At 35.6% G+C, this 19,350-nt stretch overlaps 1 protein-coding gene across 1 annotated transcript; it reads right to left on the bottom strand.

Moving 5' to 3' along the window:
• Positions 1-12,005: 12,005 nt before the first annotated feature.
• Positions 12,006-13,987, bottom strand: LOC133800513 (small ribosomal subunit protein uS7). Its single transcript, XM_062238494.1, has 4 exons — positions 13,845-13,987; positions 12,707-12,978; positions 12,395-12,598; positions 12,006-12,284 (listed from the first exon to the last, which is right to left on the bottom strand). The coding sequence occupies exons 1-4, from the start codon at positions 13,914-13,916 to the stop codon at positions 12,230-12,232; spliced, it is 603 nt and encodes a 200-aa protein (XP_062094478.1). The 5' UTR covers positions 13,917-13,987; the 3' UTR covers positions 12,006-12,229.
• Positions 13,988-19,350: the final 5,363 nt, after the last annotated feature.

The raw sequence follows: 19,350 nt of genomic DNA, 5'->3' as shown, positions 1-19,350 counted from the left end.
ACTTAACTGGAAGAGTGACTGCTGGGTAAGCCACTAGCCTTAAATAGATGAGAGACTAATGGGTAAGTCTCTAACTTAACAGATGAATGACTGATGGGTAAGTCGCACAAGCGCTTATAGTATTCATCGAACTTGAGGTCGGTCTGGCATTAATGCTCTTTGAGTCATTCAATGCAGATATCGATTAGATCCAATCTTTATTGGTTTGCGTTGAACACGCTAAGGCCATTCCTGACTTATGAGTCAGCCTTGTGTGACCAGTGCCCAGTACCACTGCCGAACTTGACTAATGAGTCACAGCTTCACAGTCGATACTGACACCTTTGCCAAATCTGACTAATTATCCAATACCATGCACAAGTGAGCAAGATTTGCTAAGTATTCAATAATCAATTCATGTCCACATATATACAACCAACATGCCTCAAGATTAACCATGCATGTCACATATGGGGTGCAGTTCTTTTACCTCAGGTTCGAGCGAGAATTAAAATAAGAACGACTTCTGAGAACAATCAACCTTTTGGTTCCTTAGCGGTTGCCTAATCACAACCAATTATAACCTCCATTAATGAAAATCAACATGGAAAGGGTCTTAACCTAAGCACCACTATCGGGACCTCAAAACATGCCCACACAGTGAGTAGATTTGATCCCGGGCCTTAAGGATTGGAACCCCAAGTCAAAAACCCTTAAAATTACTCAAAACGGGACTTTGAAGGAACATAGTAGCGCTACAGCGCTGATCCCTAGCACCCCAGCGCTAAACTCAGAACCCCCAACACGCCCATCTGCCTCCTGTGTAGCACTGTAGTGCCCTAGGGTGGGCGCTATAGCGCTACCTCCAGTCCTGATGCCCCTTGAAACCTCCTTCTTCATCTCCTTCGATTCTAACCTGATTCCAATGCTTCCAAATCCCATTTTTGATACCAAATGAACCTAAAAACCATCCTAACATACCCTAAACATCACAACCATAAGAACCCTAGCCAAAACTCCCAACAAAACCAAGTATTCAACCTAGAAATCACAGCTGCAAACCAGAACTAAAACAGGGCAAACCAGAGAATTCAATGGTTAGAAACTTACCCAAAGCTCAGCTTATGATGCTCTTCAATGGAGGAACGCACTCCCAAACTCCCAAGGCCTACTTCCCAAGTGTTGACTGTGTTTTTAGCCAACAACGTGAGAACGTCAATAACGACAAGCCTTCAAGAGAATGTAAATGACAACAGACAGTTTAATCAATGAAAGTAAATAACACAAGAGATTTTATAGTGGTTCAGCCCCGATCAGTCGGTAATAGCCTAATCCATTTAGAGTTACGATTATAGATCTGTACTCAAGATCAGATGGACTGAGCCAACTGAGTTTCTTCAGTACAGATTGCGAAAATACAAGAATCCTTTCAAATACCAGCACTTTCTCTCTCTAGAATACTCATACCCAAATTTTCTCTCTCTAGAATACTCAAACCCAAAAGTCTAGAAAGAAGAAGCCGAAGCCCCTCTCTAATCCCATAAGCCCTCTATTTATAGGCTTAGGGTCATACATCTGATATCCCCTAGAATCGGGATATTTTATTATATTTATCACATTTAAATTACAAAAAAACATTCAAAATGTAACAAAACCCTTCATTTGTGGGAAGAATGAGAGATTCTCGCGTATCTTGTTGAAGCTGTTTCTGGGAATCTTGACTTAGTCATCCTCTAGCTAGTTGATCCACCTCACCTCCACTCTGGTCGATCATACACATGTTGGTCGGACATACACTTGCTGGTAGGACATGCAAGTGTTGGACATGCACTTCTCTCCTCTAACATGACACTCTCCTCTAGCATGCCATTTCTTTATTTGGACAACCATGCACTGGTTGGACATATGCGTAAAGACCAAATTCTTGGTCTCTCCTCGGACCACATCCTTGGGGTCTCCTAGGACCACTCTCTTGGGGTCTCCTAGGACCACTCCCTTGGTTCTCCTCGGACCAAAGTCCCTTGGGCTCTCCTCAGACCACATCCTTGGGATCTCCTAGGATGCACTCTCCTTAGTTCTCCTAGGATGCACTCTCCTTAGCTCTCCTAGGACCACCCCCTTGGGGTCTCCTCGGACCACACCCTTGGGATCTCCTAGGATGCACTTAGCTTGGTTATGACATCTTTCAAGCAGTCCAAAATTGTAATGCCCCAAATTTCCTAATAAGGTTTAGGACCTTGATTAGGAGGCCAGGAGGGCCATAAATGATTTATTATGATATTTAATGATTATATGCATGTTTATGTGAATTATATTATTATATGATGGTGAATGCATGCATATGGGCTCATATTTATAATGCAAGGGCATTTTGGTAATTTGGCCACAGTGGGCGTAAATGTATATTTTGGGTGCATGGTTGAGATTAATTAATATAGCCACATTATAGGGTGGATTGGTTCGAGCTTTTCGACATGAGACGATCATAAGATGTAAGTGTTCGGTCTAGTCATAACGGGTCTAAGTTCGGGGCTCGGGGTGAGTCTCGGGGTCACTTTGATGATTAGAACATTACCGGGAATTAAAGGGTAATGGGATGTGATTTATTGGTATTTGAGAATGTTGGAGTTAGCGGGAATTGGAGAGCATTAATTATAATTAACGGTATAGGTTGGAAATGACGGATTTACCCTTGGGAGTGTTTAGAAGCTTTTAAATTGGCCTAGGGGCATTATGGTCTTTTGACCTTATGGATTTATATCAGCCCATGAAGTTTAGAAGGCTGTAGAAACAGAGACATCAACCTCCTCTCTCTCCTCACCCGTACACCATTTCTCTTCTTTCTCCTTTTGGAATTTTGAAGCCAATTTGAAGGAACAAGCTAGGAAAAATCAAGGTTTGGGCTTAGGGACTTGATTCAGCCATTGAAGAGGTTTGAAAACCAAGTTTGAGGTAAGTTTCAGCCATGGAATCCCTGGTTATACTCTGTTTTTTATTTAAGTTTCAGCTTGTGATTTCTTGATAAAGAGTTGGAATTAATGGAAGTTTAGTTGATGTTTTACTTGGGTTTTGATGTGGGTGAGTTGTTGATAATGTTTAGTGGTTAAATTGGGTGTTAGGTTGAGGTTTGGGACTGGTTTGAAGGGTTGGTTTCGAAGGAAAACGCAGGGGAAAGCAAGCTGGTGCTTGCTGGTTTTGGTAATGGGCCGCGGCACGGCTATGGTGAGCCGCGGCCTACGTGCGTTTTTGTGAAGGTTTATGCTTCTGTCTAAGGGTGAGCCGTGGCCCATCAGGGCAGATTTGGCCAGAATAGGGTTTTTGACTTGGGGATGCTTACCATAGGCCTCGGGGTTGGTCCTAGTACCCGGTTAAGTGGGGATTGATGTCCTGGAGGCTGGATATTGGTTAGGGAACTTATGTTGATTATTTTTATTGATGTTACCTTATGTTTGGTTATGACTAGGTGACCGCTAAAGGACTAAAAGCTGATCATTCTCAAAGGTCGTTTCTTTAATTAATTCTCGCTCGAACCCAAGGTAAGAAAACTGCACCCTGTGTATATGTGACATGCATGGCTATTATGGATGCATGTTGGTTGATTATTGAGCATGACATGCATGGTTATTATGTTGCATGTTGGTTGGCTATTGAGTATGACATGCATGGCTATTCTTGATGCATGTTGGATGTTTGAATGTAAACATTGATAGCATAATGAATGCTTGACGAACTTGCCCATTTGCATATGCTTATTATTGAGGCATGCTGGATGATTAAGTGTGATACATGTGATGCACGAGAAACATATGAGTAGAGCATGCCATGAATGATGAATATGAGATTGGCCAGAGCTTGAGTCTCTAAGTTTGTGCATTATCATGATTATGCTAGAAACTGTTTAGTAAGCATGTTGAATGCCCTATTCTTGGATAACTGGCATATGATAGATATTGATAGCATTGCTTACTTATGTATGGTACTGACTAATTAGTCAGATTTGACAAAAGGTGCTAGTATCAACCGTGAAGCTGTGACTCATTAGTCAGGTTCGGCAGTGGTACTGGGCACTAGTCACGATGCACTGACTCTTCAGTCAAAATCGACAAAAGTGTTAGTGTTAGCTGTGAAGCTGTGACTCATTAGTCAGGTTCGGCAGTGATACTGGACACAAGTCAGGTAGCGCTGACTTATTTGTCAGAACGGCCTTAGCGTGAATCACGCAAGCCAACAGAGATTAGATCTAATCGACTACTAGCATTGAATGACTCAAGGAGCATTAATGCCTGACCGACCCTGAGGGTCGATGAATAAACAGAGCTTGGAGGCTAGTGGCTTACCTAACAGCCACTCTCCCGCTAGAAAAGAGAGCTTGGAGGCTAGTGGCTTACTTAACAGCCTATCTCCCGCTAGAATCATGTGATGTTCACCCATTGGTTTGAAAGCTTTATGATCAGTTTGATTATAATGATAATCATTTGATAATGTTTATGAAAAGTGTTATGTTTTCTTGTTGGGCTTCGGCTCACGGGTGCCATGTGGTGCAGGTAAAGGCAAGAGGAAGCTGGACCATCCTTGAGTTGGAGAGCTTAGGTGATGACGTGTACATATGCAGCTGCTCGTCCGTCACGGCCGAGGTTTAAAGTGGAACTAGGGTTGAACCATGTTTTGCCGCTTAGAACGGCCTGTTGTAAATATTTTCTGTAATAAACTCTGAAATTTATATTTTTGGGATCCCAATGTATATATTAAACGTTCTAGTGAAACGTTACATCTTATCCAAAATGTTTAATCCCTAAACCGCTAATCATACTTAGTTCACGATTTTGGCCAAATGGCTCGGTTAGCGAGTTTAGCACTGTTTACAAGGCACACCGTAACGATCCCTAGAGTTTGGGGTGTTACAAAAATCTTCACCAGTCTACCGGGTCACTTTATCACAACTCTGAGGAGTCAATGTATTTATTGACTATTAATCTGTCTTTTACTGACCATGCACTGCCACGTGTCACATTTATTGCCACGTTATTGATCTCCAATTTTTGGGGATAACACCAAGCTTGAATCCTCAAGAATGGTTCAAAAATCTCAAAGAAAACTGAAGAGAAAGAAGGTACGGGAAGGCTCTCCAAATTGCTCTGTTTTTCTACCTCTTTCTCAGCTCAAAAATGGTTATATCTATCCTAGGGGTGAAATGGCCATTATACCCCTAGGTCAATTAAAGGTTTCTAAAGGTTCCCAAGGGTAAAATTGGTATTCTCCACCTTTCTCGTCAATCATAATTAACGCTCTCAAATTCCCGCTATTCTCGATAATCTTAAACACCAATAATTCATATCTCGTTACCCTTTAGTTCCTGGTAATGCTCTAATCATTAAAATCACCCCGAGACTCATCCCGAGTCCCAATCTTAAACCTGTTATGACTAGACCGCTAATCAATAATCCAAGATCGTCTCATGCCGAATAGCTCGAACAAACCCACATTATAATGTGGTCTCAACAACATATCACCGACATGTATACAATTATACAATTATACCCTCAATGGGGCAAATTACCATCACACCCCTGTAATTAAAATGTGGACCACATGCATGCATTTAACATCATTGTAAATGTGGAATTTTTTCCCTGTGAATTCTATTCACAAGTGAAGCTCTATACTACGAGACATCTCGAAAGGGCATCGCATGATGGTGAGGGAGTTGGGGTAAGAGAGTCACCCTCACTAGGCGAGGGACTTCGGCCACTTGCCAAGCTTCACCCTTGCTATGAGAAGGTCCCCAGCTGGCCATCCGCGTGCGCCCCATTCCAGCAGGCATCAAGCCTCGTCCACACTCGGAGGAAGAACGTCAGCCTCGCTATGCGAGGGTGAGGGCTGTGTTGAGGTGTCCATGCTCCTAGCCTCGCGACGCTGCACCTCAGAGGAAGAACGTCAGCCTCGCTATGCGAGGGTGAGGGCTGTGTTGAGGTGTCCATGCTCCTAGCCTCGCGACGCTGCACCTCAGAGGAAGAACGTCAGCCTCGCTATGCGAGGGTGAGGGCTGTGTTGAGGTGTCCATGCTCCTAGCCTCGCGACGCTGCACCTCAGAGGAAGAACGTCAGCCTCGCTATGCGAGGGTGAGGGGTGTGTTGAGGTACCCGTGCTCCTAGCCTCGTGTCTATGCGATCCGCATAGGCCGGCCCTGACCCTCGGCACCTCGACTTCTCAGGACATGCATAGGATGAAGCCTCCTTGGCACAGGCATGAGATCACCTAGGGGAATCCTGTTGATATGCCAAACGAACATGGAGCATTGAACGGGAATTGATGAGGACCACCGAGTACGGAACACGTGCGCTGACACGGGGTGTAGGGTTATGGAGAGAACAGAGGCACGACCCTATGATCTGCGTCTGAGGAGTAGTGGCGGTACGGACCTGTACGAAGAGTGGTGAGACCACTTGGACACCCCCGACCATGCGCCAGAGCCGACAGTACTATGTCCAAGGCCACGACTCTGACACCATCAGGGTAGACACCACTACGCCCTGAGCCACTACTTTATCAGAGTACCTATGTACGTCCCAGTGGTCTGGGACTTGTTTGTATCCTGGGCCAATAGAGCCTCCCCTATAAATAGGCTCCAACCCCTCAGGCTAAGGGGTTGAAAAACTGAATGTAAAAAGGAGACTTATGAAATATATGCTTCTGGTTCTCATGCTTGCCTGAGTTTTCTACTGTTGTTTAGAGTTCTTTCTATCTAATTCATAGCTTCTTATAGTATAGAGATTAAAGTTTTCTAACCATCAATCGTTGACGAGTTCTTACCGTCAACAATCATATTATAATATAATTCACATATACATGCATTTATCAACTAATGACATAATTAAGCAAGTATGGTCCTCCCAGCCTACTAATCCCGCCATTAAACCACATCGAAGAATTCGGGGCATTACATTGTGTGTCGCAGCCTAGGCTTGCATAAAAATAAGTTTTTGGCTGTTGGGGGCACTTTGGGTCGCTGCCCCTTCTTGTCAGGTCGTGGCCCACGACGCAGACAAAGAGGGGTTTAGCCCCTATTCTTTATCAGGTCGTGGCTTGGGTTTTTGGGTCCGCGACCCAAAAGGGCAGAAATGCCCAAAATGGGTTTTTATTGATGGGAACTTAAACCTAAAGGCTCGAGATTGATCCTACTACCTGGTTTGGTAGAATTCGACGTCCCGGAGGCTAGGACTTGGTTCAAAAGCTTTTAATTACTTATTATTGACGGAATTCCATATTTTTTTATGACTAGGTGACCGCCAATGAACTTAAAGACTGATCATTCTCAAATGTCGCTTTTTTATTATTTCACGCTCGAATCAGAGGTAGGAAAACTGCACCTAGTATGTGACATGCATGGTTATTGATGAAGCATGTTGAGTGCTCTATATATTAACATTGATTGCATAGTAAATGCATAACAACTTTGCTTATCTGTGTATGGAAATGACTTATTAGTAAGCGCTTGTCTAGTCTAAAGACTAGTTACGTAGAGCCAGGGCCAAAAGGCTTAGGTGGTTGTAATGTCACATCGCTTAGGGTACGGAGTCCAAGTTCGTGACTCATTAGTCACTTATCTGATTAGGGTGCAAAGCCTAAGTGTGTGACTCATTAGTCATTTATCTGATTAGGGTTATAAGCCCCAGCATGATTACCAGAATCATTTATTGTTATTCACTTGTCTGATTAGGGCTGCAAGCCCCATAATGATTACCATAATCATTTATTGATATTACATACATGCAATAATAAGTTTTCTTATTGAGCCTTGCCTCACAAGTGCTATGTGGTGCAGGTAAAGGGAAAGAAAAACTCACCCAGCCTTGAGTGGAGTGCTTAGGTGGCGATGTGTACATATGCGGCCGCTTGACCACCACGGCCAATGTGTTTCTCAGGGGAACTAGGGGTTTAACCCTATATTTTGCCGCTTAGGTCGACAGGTTATAATTTTTACACTGTAATGACCATTTTGGATTGTAATTAACTTTGTAAACACTTTTATGGACCCATGTACAATTTTATGTTTTAAATAAAATATATCCATTCATTTTGATCGAGATTTTTCACTTTAGCCTATTAATAACACCTAGATGCACGTTTATAACAAAATGACTCGTTTAGCGAGTTAAGCACTGTTTAAAGTCCACAGTAACGATCTTAGAGTAACTAGGGTGTTACACTAAGTATTTATTTGTAACTAGGGTGTTACACTAAGTATTTATTTGTTCTGAGAGGTTCCAAGTGACTAAGTCACTCCTTAGAAAGGAAAGGACCAATATACCTCTTGCCCATTAATGCCCTCTCCAATGCCCTCAAGGGCAAATGAGTCATTTACCACTTTTCACGCTAATCATAATTAATGCCTCACAATTCCCGTCATCTCCAATATCCTCGAATAATCACTAAATAATTTCCCATTACCCGATAAACCTTGGTAATGCATTAAATGACTAAAATACCCCTAGGTTCACCCCCAGCCAGATATTTAACATCGTTATAACTAAACTGCTAACTTGTTTCCTAGGATCGCCTCGTGTCGAATAATCCAAAAACATTCACATAATAATGTGGTCTCAATCATATAACACACACACACACACATATATATATATTCAAATATGCCATCAACATGCCAAAATTACAAAAATATAACTCTAATAAGAAAATGGTCCACATGCATGCTTAATACACCTAAACATGCAAATACAGTCATATTATAATATAACTCACATAATTCATATAATCACGCACATTATCGCATAATAATACAATTAAATCAATTATTACCCTCCTAACCCCCTAATCAAGACACTAGGCATTATTAGGAAAACTAGAACATTACAGATGGGAAATTTCATGTTATATGCATAAAAGCTTAGTGAATTTTTTTAATATACCAACATAAGTGTTTAACGCCCAAAATGTGACTACACTAAGCGGTAGTTGTAGTAAGATCGGGCTGTCGATCCACAAGGAGGTAACCTAAAATCAAAAGATTAGTAGAAAATAACACAAAAAGTTAGTAATAAGAAATAAATAAAAAGATGAAAATGAAAATATGTTTGAGATTTTGGTATTGTCTTTTTGATAAAATGATAAAATGAGATAAGTGAAATAAAGGTAAGATGTAATCAAGAGTTTGAGAAAAGGAAAGGTTTCAAGAATCATCCATATGCTTGTTTAGTTACTTGGTTACTTGATTTACAAAAATACACAAGTAAATAGTTCACATCCCAATATTTACTTGGAAAATCTAACATTAAAGTCCATATATTTTTTATAACAAAAGTCTATTTGAGTTATAAAGTTCTTTATTTTAAAAGCACAATGTTAATCTTATGAAAAATCTAAAAATGACAAAATACCCAAGGGCAATAATGCAATAGAAGATTAGACATAAAATTATGTATCAATATTAATTTTACTAATTAGAAGCACATAGAAAGAACATGACTAATCCTATATACTATTAGCATAAGTAAATAAAGATAGAGATGAAAGAACATAAATAACTCAAATATATTACATTAAGAAGATAGTAAATCAAAGTAGCAAAATAATATCACTAGCATATGAAATCATCCCTAACCTTCCTAGGAAGATTAGGCCATTATGCTCATGATTATCACAAAATTCAAAGAAGAAAATATGAGAAGAAAGTGAGTGGAAATTTTGTTATAGTTTCTCTACTCTAAAAATTACATACTAAGTGTGAAGAATGAGTCCCTATTTATAGAGAGAGAAAATGACTCAAAAGAAATTAAACAACAAAATGAGGTTTACAAAATAAATCTGAAATACTAATAATAAAATATGATTTTGAAAAATCAAATCTTATTATTAATATTAACCTAGCTATTTTGGTGTATAGTCATTTTCTCATTTTCTAAAATACCACAAAAACATGAGCTTAAAGCTCAAAATAGCAATTTGCAAAGCCCAATACCCACAAAACATGGCTGGTGACACAAGAGGGTTTTGACCCATTTTCAGCCAATGAGGGGGTGCCACGTAGGCAGACTGCTGAAAGATGTCATTGGGTCACGGGCCTACGTGACTGAGATTGCTGAAAGGAGGAGTTAGGCTCTTTGGGCCGAAGGGTCTCTTTGGGCCTGCTGGAGATGTGGAGCTTGAAGGCCATGCTGAAGCTTGGGAGGACTGGGCTGTTAGGCCTGGAGGGAAGCAAGGCCGTGGGGTGAAAGGAGCTGGGCGTGGTCGATGGAGTGAAGGAGCTCGGCTAGGACGCGTGGCACGCTGGGGCGCGGACACCTGGCGCGAGGAGGTTAGCTGGCTGTTGTTGCTGGGACGCGTGGCGCAAGGAGGAGGTGGCACCTGGCTGTCTAGAGGCTGGCAGCTTGGGCCTGTTGGGCTTCACCTTCAGTTGGGCCAGCTGCAAAACAACTAAATACTCCTTAAAAATGCCATTTTAACTTAATTCTTTTCTCTTTTCCTTTTTCTTTTCTTTTGCTTTTATTAATGTCACAATGCACCATACTTTATACAAATTAAATTAAAATTAATATTTTCCATTAAAGAAATATATCAAAATAATTTTAAGGAAATATTAATTAAAACTTAATTTAATTTATGCTTTAAGCTTAGTAAAATATCATTTTTAAGTACTAATCAATGAGTTACTATCCCAAATATATGACAATTTTAATTTTTTAGACAAAAATACCCCTAACATTCAAACACTCATTTTCTCTTAATCTGAACTCCCTCTATCAAACATCTCTCATTTTCTCTCTCTCTCTCATTCTAATCTTGTAGACCTAAAAAAAATACCAAAATTAAAAAAAAAATCATCTAAAACAGACATTTAAGTGAAAAAATATGAACCTCCAAAATTTTCGTCAAATTTAAGTGTAGAGCATCGAAATTGCATCGTTTTGGCCAAAAATAAAGTTTTCATGATTGTATCGCAATAGCATCGAAACACTATCGATTTTGTATTGAAAAATCATCGTTTTGGTCTAAAAAATAAGTTTTCATGATTGCATCGAAACGCCATCGAAAAAGCATTGTTTTTGCCAAAAATCAAGTTTTCATCTTTGCAATGCAATAGCATTGAAACATCATTATTTTTCATCGAAAAAAGCATCGTTTTGGTCAAAAAACAAATTTTTATGATTGCATCGCCATAGCATCGAAACACCATCGATTTTGCATCGAAAAAGCATTGTTTTGGCCCAAAATTAAGTTTTCATGATTGCATCGCAACATCATCGAAACGTCATCGATTTTGTATCAAAAAATAATCTTTTTGGCCAAAAATGAAGTTTTCATGATTGCATCGCAAGAACATCGAAACATCATCGATTTTCCATCGAAAAAGCATCGTTTTTGCCAAAAATAAGTTTCATAATTGCATCGCAAGAGCATCGAAATTGCATCGAAAATATATCGTTTTGATGCAATTTAGATGCTGTTTCGATGCAAAATCGATGGTATTTTGATGCTCTTATGATGCAATCATGAAAACTTTTGTTTTTTGCCAAAATAATATTTTTTCGATGCAAAATCGATACTCTGCACTTATGTTATTGTGATGCAATCATGAAAACTTAATTTTTGTCCAAAACAATAATTTTTCAATGCAATATCGATACTCTGCACAAAAATTTTAAAAATTTATATTTTTCAATTTCAGATGATTTTTTTTTAAAATTATTATATATTTAGAATAATAACTTATGGTGACATATTAAAAATTTATACTATATTATCATCCATATATCATGAAATTTCAATAAATATAACATGAAATTTCCTTTACCAATTTAGTACATGTCCACTTTCATTTTGAACATGTCACTTTTTACCAACAAAAGAAAAAGATATTTTTTTTGTTCATATAAAATGCACCATTAAACAATTGAGTGAAAATGGTCGTTTTACGACAAGTAATAAAATATATCAAATTAGATTACCCATTGTGGCAAATTTGAAACATTTTGCAACAATCCAAAGTAGAGAAATAATTTAGGAAAGAAAAGTAACAAAATCCATGAATCATACGACCCAAGAAATTATATCTCCATACAATACAAATTATCGAAGATTTAAAACTTGAAAGGGTGGGGTAACTCTTCCTTCCTAATACAAAGGGAAAGCACAAAATTTCATCTTCATGTTCAAAGCATACAAACTAACTCCTTAGAAATTTCATCTAATTAATAAAAATAACAAATAAAACAAAACCGCAACATGTTTTGCCAAATTAACGGTTGGCCTTGGCAACTCTTTCAATCTCATCCTTCTTTTTTATGGCATAGCTGTACACAAATAGGCAAAAAAATAAAATTCAGTTAAAAAGACAAACAAGATTACAGCCAGCAACTATCGAGTTAATAGACACAAGTCTCCAAAAGTAGTCCATTATTACCTGTTGGATGAACCCTTAGCAGCGTTAATGAGCTCATCGGCCAAACATTCGGCGATGGTCTTAACGTTTCTGAAGGCAGATTCACGAGCACCAGTGGTCAGAAGATAGATCGCCTGATTAACACGTCGAAGAGGAGAAATATCAACAGCTTGACGCCTGACCACACCAGCAGATCCAATACGAGTAGCATCTTCCCTCGGTCCACTGGTTTGCAACAAAATAACCAACCAAACATCAAGGCAAAGATACACAAGAAGCATTCAAAAAAGACTACAAAAGAAATTATGTACACAAATGCATGCATTCAAACACCTGTTGACAACAGCATCGACTATAACTTGAATTGGGTTCAAGTCAGTTAGCAAGTGGATGATTTCCATGGCATGTTTAATAATCCTAACAGCAAGAATCTTCTTGCCGTTGTTGCGACCGTGCATCATGAGCGAGTTTGTAAGCCTCTCGACGATCGGGCACTGAGCCTTCCTGAACCTCTTAACAGAGTACCTCCCAGCAGTGTGAGGAACATAAGTTGCATGCTTTGCTGGTACCACTCCAACGTAATCGGCAAGTGAGATGTCGCTTACCTATAGGAACCAAAGAAAACAACTTTTGTTGAAAATATATATGCCAATACAGGAAAACTCCTCTAAATGAACAAAAAATATATTAATAAATATCGTAGGAATTATGCAATCAGAAAATTTCAACTCAGCATTTTATCAAACAGCTTATAAACCCGTTAAGTGAAATGTTGGTGACCACTTTACCTAGGTGGATGAAAAAAATGGAAATTTCTATATGAACCATGACTTGCACAATCAGATAGTATGCAATGGAAGCCATGTGAGTAAATTAGCACAATAATCATGAAAAAATAGACAATTTAGGGATGATCAATATGAAATAACCTATATTCACATTAACAAAACAGTTATGTCGTCACTTTAATCACCTATTCCAGTCCAAATATGTGTAAGCCTAAAATAAATGGAAAGAAACATTTCCAATAAAAACCACAAACAAAACTGAAAAGGAAGAGTTCTGTAAAAATAAAGAATAATAATAACAGAAAAAGAGTCTATTATCTAAATAAAAATATGTAATAATGCAAATATATTTTCATTAAAAAAAACTATTGGATGGCAAAACAATAAACATTAACGAACAAAATACCAATAAAGTCACAATATCACAGTGAATTATATGATTCTAACTTTCAATCCCTGTATTACTTCATATATGGGTTATTTTTCATTAATGACAAAAGCACTCTATTAGCAAGCGAAATCATAAGCAAAAACTGAGAAAAACCAACAATGGCATAAAAATCGAGACTGAAATACTAAAATAAAAATATCATCAGTGTAATATTGAAAATCGTCAGTGCTGACCTTAAGATCCGTTTATGTGATATGGAAAAAGAAAATAAATTAAAAAAAAAAAAGGAAACCTGAACATCCTCGAAGCTCCAGCGATTGAAAAGCTTGACTTCGTGTTGTTCCAGAACGACCGCTTCAGCCATTGTTGGAGGAGAGTTGGCTTGCGGGAGAGAGAGAGAGTCTGTTAGTGTGAGGCAGTCGTTGTGTGAGGGAGAAGGAGAGTTAGGGTTTAGTGTAGAATATTTGGGTTGGGCTTCATCATTTGGGCCTTCGATAATAGGAGTGTTTCTCTCTTTATTGTTATTGTTATGGATTTTTTTTTCATTTTTTCTTAAATACATTTTTTTTGGTTTTTTTTACATTTTGACCGTTTCTATTTTTTTCTTCAAAAATACGTACTCAAGTTTTCAAAAATACGATTTTCAAAGTTTCATAATTACAAAATTCGGTTTTTAAGAAAAAAAAACAACTCACTCGACCAACTAAACATCAACAACAACAAAAACTTGAAAAAAAAAAAGACAAAATCCTAAAAATCTCTTTAAAACCGTAAAATTGAAAAAATAAATGTTTGACCATAAAAACGTAATTTTTTTAGCAAAAATTAGTATTTTATGTAAAAATCTTTTTTTTTTTTAAATCTAGATTTTTTAAGTGATTTTTTCAAATTTATGGGATTTACACCTATCATTTGCAAAAATGTGGTAATTAATTTTTCACAAATTTTATGGAAAAAGTTTTTAAAAAATTAAGAATTTATGGGAAAATAAATATGCTAACAAATTAAGTATGGAACTAAATTTAAAAGCAAAATATGGCAGCCAAATAGGGGTACATTGGGAATTAATGTTCTAATCCCTCCCATAAAAACCAACGACGAATCCCTCCCATTCCCCATAAAGTATGGATGAAGAGCAACCAAGATCCAAAAATCTTCTAAAGCTCCGACGGCGATTCCGACAACTCCCCCTTCTTCTTTGTCTTCTCTGATCGATGATTTCAACAACTCCTTGTTCTTCTTCGTCTGCTTTTTCTTTTGCCAAAATCATTCATCCACAACCCTTCTTTCTTCGCCATCTTCTTCTTTTGCAGACAATATTCATCCACAACTCCTCCTCCTCCTTCTTTTTCTTTTGTTCCTACAATATTCAGATCTGGTTTTTTTTCCTAGAACTAAACTCTTTTGTATTGTTTTTAAATCTAGAAAGTAGCCACTAACATGCCTTAATTTTTAAGTTGTTTTGGTAAAGGACTATTGATATATTGCAAATATGATTTATTCTCCTCTTGCAAATCAAATCTAGTTTTCATGTTTTTTTTATTTTAGATTTGTGTTTTTTCTTCAGTTCTGCGATAGGTGACTCGTTACTTTTACGTTGTGATACATTTGTACAATTTTGAGTTTTTTAAGATAACTAGTTACTAATGTTACTAAAAATATAGATTCTTCTTTTTCATTTTTTGATGAAGTGTTCATAGTTTTTAATATTTTTTTTAGTTTTAGCGATTGTTTTAAGATCATATAAGGTTTTTTTCTTCTTAAAATTTGATCTTTTTTAGCATGTTATTTAATCTAGTTCCAGTTACAAAAAAAAGGTTATTTGCGGTAAAAATATTTAATGTTTACCGAATGTAACATTTAAATACCCAATTTTTTTTTTACAGAAAAGTACCCAAAGTTGCTAAAATCTAGCATTTAAATACTCAACCTTTTTTTGGTAGCAAAATACTCAAAATTGCTAAAACGTTGTACATTTACTACCCAAATAATTTAAAAAATTAATACAAATGTATTTAAAGTTATAAAAATTATATAAAAATATAGCCTAAATTAATTCTAAAATTAAAGAATGGTTTTATTTGATGAAAATAGTAAATTAATATTATTTTATTAAAAATTAACTTTTTTTAATAAAAAATTGATCTTTTAATAGTTTTTTAGTCATTGATTTTTCTTTTAAATATTTGTAGTCAAAAATATTATTTCATTAAATAAACTATTTTTTTTTAATTTTAGAATTAATTGAGGTTATTTTTGTATATTTTTATAACTTAAAATACATTTGTATTGATTTTTTAACTATTTGATAGTAAAAGTGTAACGTTCTAGCAACTTTGGATATTTTTGCCACTAACAAAAAATTTTGGGTATTTAAATGCTACATTTGAGCAACTTTTGGTACTTTTCCTGTCAATTTTTTTTTTGTGGTATTTAAATGTAAGATTCTGTAAACATTGAGTATTTTTGCCGCAAATATCCAAAAAAAAAAAGGTGGAAATGTGAAAGACAATCAATTAAGTCACTAGTTACCTTACCCAGTCTTAAAAAAAAACGTGCAATAACAACTTGAAAAGAAAATAAAAAAATTGACACAATAAATAATAAATACAATTCATATTACAAAAAAACTTTGCAAAATAATCACGGTAAAATTTAATATAAAAATATTTATATAATATAATATTAATAGATATAAAATCTCTTAGGCTAAAAAATAATAATCAAAGTACAAAATTACCCTTCCAATTTAACAAAACCCGACTAAGAGTAAAACTATGACATAAACAAGTTTTTGTACACAAAAAAAGGAAACTAAACCAATAAAATTGAAAATACTTTTAAAAAAACCATAAAATAAGTCATATTTTTATAAACTTGTCAAAAAATGCCATATAAAATGTAATTTCCTCATTTTTAATAGGAAAATTTACACTCCACGCCATTTTTTATAATTTAATTAAAAAAATACCGTCTCTTATTTATTTTACATTAATATCATTTTTATAGTACCATTTGTTGACCATCGTTTTGGTCAATTGACACGGAGTCAAACGCTTGATGTAATAGAAGGTATTGAAGTAGATCTAATGGAAAGAATAGTAAACGACACAACGAAATTATAGTGGTTCAGCCCCAAGAATTGGTAATGACCTACGTCCACTTAAGCTATTATTGATATTGATTCTCAAATGAGTGATCAAAGAACTAGAGTTATTCGAGTTTCACCAGCCTTAGAGGGATGAATAATACAATCAGAAGGTAATAGCTATAATTCTCTTGTAAAGCATAAACTCAAATTAGCTAAAAAAAAAAGGTCCTCTTCCTTGAGCTATTTTTCTTTATTTATAGGCTCAAGGAAGATTACATAAATTTGTTACAGATATTCTTTCCTAATCAATCGGATACTCAAGAATCATGGGAGATAATCTCTGATATGATTATAATTGCACAAAATCTTCTCAAAATATACGGAGTATACGACCAAGCTGGTTGTATATAAAGTCCAAATGTTACGCTAGGGGAATCTCCCTGGTCGATGGTCGAACAGAACCTCTGCCAAGTGTCAACCACATGTTAAAAATGTTTACCACGTCATCCACGCCTGCTCTTTGGATAGCACCATTTTTGTCAGCTTTTTTGGTTTTTTTTTACAACCTTATCTCTTTCTCTCTCTTTTCCTTAACTTAAAAAAAAAAAACTGGCTTCCCCAAACGAGCAAAGCAACTCCAAATAGGGTGTTGCTCACTTTGATCCTCACTTTGGAGATTATGATACTGTAGTGGAACCAATTGAAGACCTCGAAGAGATTCCACTCGACTAGGAAGACCCGACTAAAACGGTGAAAATCGGAAAAAACTTAGCTGAAGAAGTCAAATCTAAACTTATAAGTTTTTTAAGGAACAACCAAGATGTGTTCACCTAGTCACACAAAGACATGATAGGTATCAACCTTAAGGTAATTAGCCATGCCTTAATTATTGACAAGGAAAATTTCAAGCTTGTGCAACTCGGCAAAGAACGACCTAAGGCCTTAAAAGAAGAAGTTGAAATGCTAAAATAGAATGGGTTTATAAGAGAAGTCTGTTGTTGGGATTAGTGCCATTTAAAGCATACATATTGAATAATGTTTTATGAAGTAAATAATTGAAATGAATTTTTGCATATATTTATTGTTTATTATTATTATTAGAATAATATTATATGAATATCAGAAAATTCTCAAATTCGTTATTGTGACTACACCCTTCTATTGGTACGAGAGGATTAAGATTGTATGGAACAAATTTAAACAGTCCACAATAAAACAAAGTTATATGAAATCTTTAGATTAAATACTGTAAGTACAGTTCACTAGTATTATGAATACATGTAATCTAGATTTAGATTATTGATGTAGTAGGACATCTTAGTGGAAGTACTTTGTATAAAGTGGTTATACTTGAACAAGATCCGATATGTTATTAATATTTAATAATATCGTTTACTTTATAAGTATTAATTTAACATATCAATAAGATGATCATATACAAATTGATCTTAATCCTAAAGTTATTATGAACTACTATTTATGTCATATGAGTTCCTTCATTCACTCGTTATGGTTTGTCAGAATGATAATGCTGAAAACTTTTGTTTTTGGAACTCATTGATGTAGATGGCTGGGGACATAATATACAGATATGGAATCTATACCTTTCTGAGAGGAAATGAATAATGGTTCACTTAAGGGTTGGCTTTTGGAACTGAAAGGTTATTGAACTCAAATTCATAAATCAATTTATGAATTAACTTTCACTAGTAAAGTTAATGAGACTTAAGGAAACAAGATATAATTAAAGAGATTAAATGGTAATTAATTCATACTTTAATTATGAATCATTAATAGATGATTGGATTGTATGTAGTGATTAAATCGATAGACAAATTTTATATAATTAAAAGACTCAATAAATAAATGTCTATAATTACAAGAGTGCAGTCTCATATTTTTAGTGAAATAATATTGAGATTAATAAATTAATGTTATTATATTAAAGAGTTTTAATTAATAATATAAATTTATTGGAGCTTGAAATTATAGGTTCATAGGTCCCCAAGTTGGCTCTATCAATACTATTCAAGGCAATAGTGGAAATTTTGAAAAATCAAGATAATGACATATTTAGAAGAAATTTATTTTTCAGGGTCAAATATGTAATTGAGACAAATTATTTAATTAATGTGACAATTTTCAAAATTGGCATTTAATAAAGGAATTTTTGAAATTAACTTTTTAAATAAAATGGGGATTTGAAAAATAACATTTAAATAATTAAAATAATTATTAGTTTTATTTTTTAAATATTGTGAAAATATATTTATGATAATTCAAATTAGTTTTGAATTTGAATTAATATTTATTCATTAATTAATATGATAGAATTATTTACTAGGTTTAGATTTTTTTTAATAAATAGATTATTAAATAATATTAAAAGAAAATTGGTTGAGCCACATCCCTAAATACAGGGATGCTACATGCCAACCACAGTCTAGGGACTGTAGTTGGCGTGTGCAACAAATTTTAATAATAATAGATTTATAGTTGGAATTTAAAAATTTGAATTTAAGTAATTATTTTATAAATTTATCAGATAATATAGTTTTCACAAGATACATAATATTTGAGAATATTAAAGAAAAAAGATTCTTATCTTTTCAGAGAGAGAAAAATATACCGTAATATTTCATATCCGTGAAATCTGCCATAGACCTAATATTCCAAGATCTCATGTGTTGAGAATGTCTTGTGAATC

Source organism: Humulus lupulus, chromosome 9, assembly GCF_963169125.1.
Source record: "Humulus lupulus chromosome 9, drHumLupu1.1, whole genome shotgun sequence".
Classification (NCBI taxonomy): Eukaryota; Viridiplantae; Streptophyta; class Magnoliopsida; order Rosales; family Cannabaceae; genus Humulus; species Humulus lupulus.
This window is presented reverse-complemented; position numbering and strand designations above follow the sequence as displayed.